At 61.6% G+C, this 1,570-nt stretch overlaps 1 protein-coding gene across 1 annotated transcript; it reads right to left on the bottom strand.

Moving 5' to 3' along the window:
* BBK36DRAFT_1132729 (amidase signature enzyme) lies at positions 1 to 1,506 on the bottom strand (the record flags this gene model as incomplete). Its single annotated transcript, XM_024892036.1, has 5 exons — positions 1 to 468; positions 563 to 579; positions 650 to 1,136; positions 1,217 to 1,307; positions 1,382 to 1,506. Coding segments are annotated over 5 exons (1,188 nt in total), but the record flags the coding sequence as incomplete, so codon positions are not given.
* Between the last annotated feature and the right edge of the window lie 64 nt (positions 1,507 to 1,570).

The following is a 1,570-nucleotide window of genomic DNA, read 5'->3' as shown; positions in this document are numbered from 1 at the left end:
GATGTGGTAGCCGCGCTGTGAGGCGAAGTGGTCGAGGGCGCGGTCGCAGATGTCCCGCACGGGAGCGTCGGCCTTGTTGTACCAGTCGCGGAAGACGCCCATGACGCGGCCGCTGCTTCTTCCCGGGTCATCGAAGGCTGGTGGCGGCAGGGAGAGGGCGAAGCGGGCCTGCGTGGGACAGGACGGGTCGGGCTGGGCCATGAGGCGGTAGGCGATGGTCAGGTCGGCGGCGGTGGCGGCGAGGGGCCCCGTGACGCAGACGGTGCCCTCCATGGCCGTGGTGCGGTGGTGGCTGGGCTTGAGGCCGTAGACGCCGTTGAAGTTTGCGGGCACGCGGATGCTGCCGCCGGCGTCGGTGCCGACGCAGATGGGCACGATGCCGGCCGAGAGGGAGGACCCGGCGCCGTTGGAGGAGCCGCCGGGGTAGTAGGCGTTGTTGAGGTGGTTTGTGGGCGTTCCTTGGACGACCTGTGCGTTATCGAGGGTCAGTATAGATCAGGCTTGATTGCATGTGATGTGATATGATGTGACAGGGCATGTGCTATGAGTAGAGAAGACTTACGTTCAGGCCACTCGTATCTGCGTAAACAGCATCGTCAGCACTTCATTATGCTCCAAACATGGAGGGGCCTCGCTTCTTCAACTATACCTGATCCCAGCTCATGCATCTTATTCTTCCCCAGCACAATAGCCCCAGCCTCCTGCAGCTTCCTCACCGGCCACGCCGTCTCCTCGCACACCGCAAACGCCGGCAGCGAGCCGTCGTACTTCATGCCGTAGTGGTTGACATACCCCTTAACGTCCGTGTCATCCTTGACGCCCACCGGCACGCCGTCCAGCACGCCGAGCGGCGCCCCCGCGGCCCACCGCTCCGTCGACGCCTTGGCCGCCTCGACGGCGAGCCGCTCGGCGCCGTGGGCGTCCGCCCAGGCGTCGTTGTACTTGCCTCCGCCGGTGGTCAGGTCGAGGAGGGTCTCGACGACTTGGAGGGGGGTGAGGGCGCCGCTCTTGTACATGGCGTGGTAGTCGGCTGCGGAGTAGTACCGGGGCGACTTTGAGGAGGCGTGCTTGGATGTGAGGAGTTCGGGCTCGAATTCGAGCATTGGGCCTGTTGGGCCGAGGGGCGTCACCGTGGGCTGCAGGGTCTCATCAGCCTGTTGTCTCACATTGAAACCGGGTTATGAAGGGGGTGAAATGAAAGTTGATGAGGGCATACGTGGAAAGTAGGCATGACATGGTCCAGCTCTGGCATGTCCTTGATCTTGGTGATGCCCGAGTTATTGAGCAGATATCTTGAGATGAAGCCGCTCCGGGCCACACTTGCAGTGAGATCAAGAAGAGTCAGCCACATGTCTCATGCAATGAAAGAGTGATGACATACATCTCAGCGCCCACGACGAGAGGCAAGCCCCGAAGCACCGGGTTGTGGTCTACCCGCTGATCATACCCCGTGTCCGGCCCCTGGACGACATCAGGATAGTTGGCAAAATCAGCTGGAGGAGCCATGGCTCTTTCAAAAGGGAGGGCGGAAATGACGAGATTGATGATTGGAATTTGAGGGTAGATCAAG

The sequence above is a fragment of the Trichoderma citrinoviride genome (assembly GCF_003025115.1).
Source record: "Trichoderma citrinoviride strain TUCIM 6016 unplaced genomic scaffold BBK36scaffold_281, whole genome shotgun sequence".
Taxonomy (NCBI): domain Eukaryota; kingdom Fungi; phylum Ascomycota; class Sordariomycetes; order Hypocreales; family Hypocreaceae; genus Trichoderma; species Trichoderma citrinoviride.
Note: the sequence above shows the minus strand (reverse complement) of the source record. Positions and strands in the feature narration are given on the sequence as shown.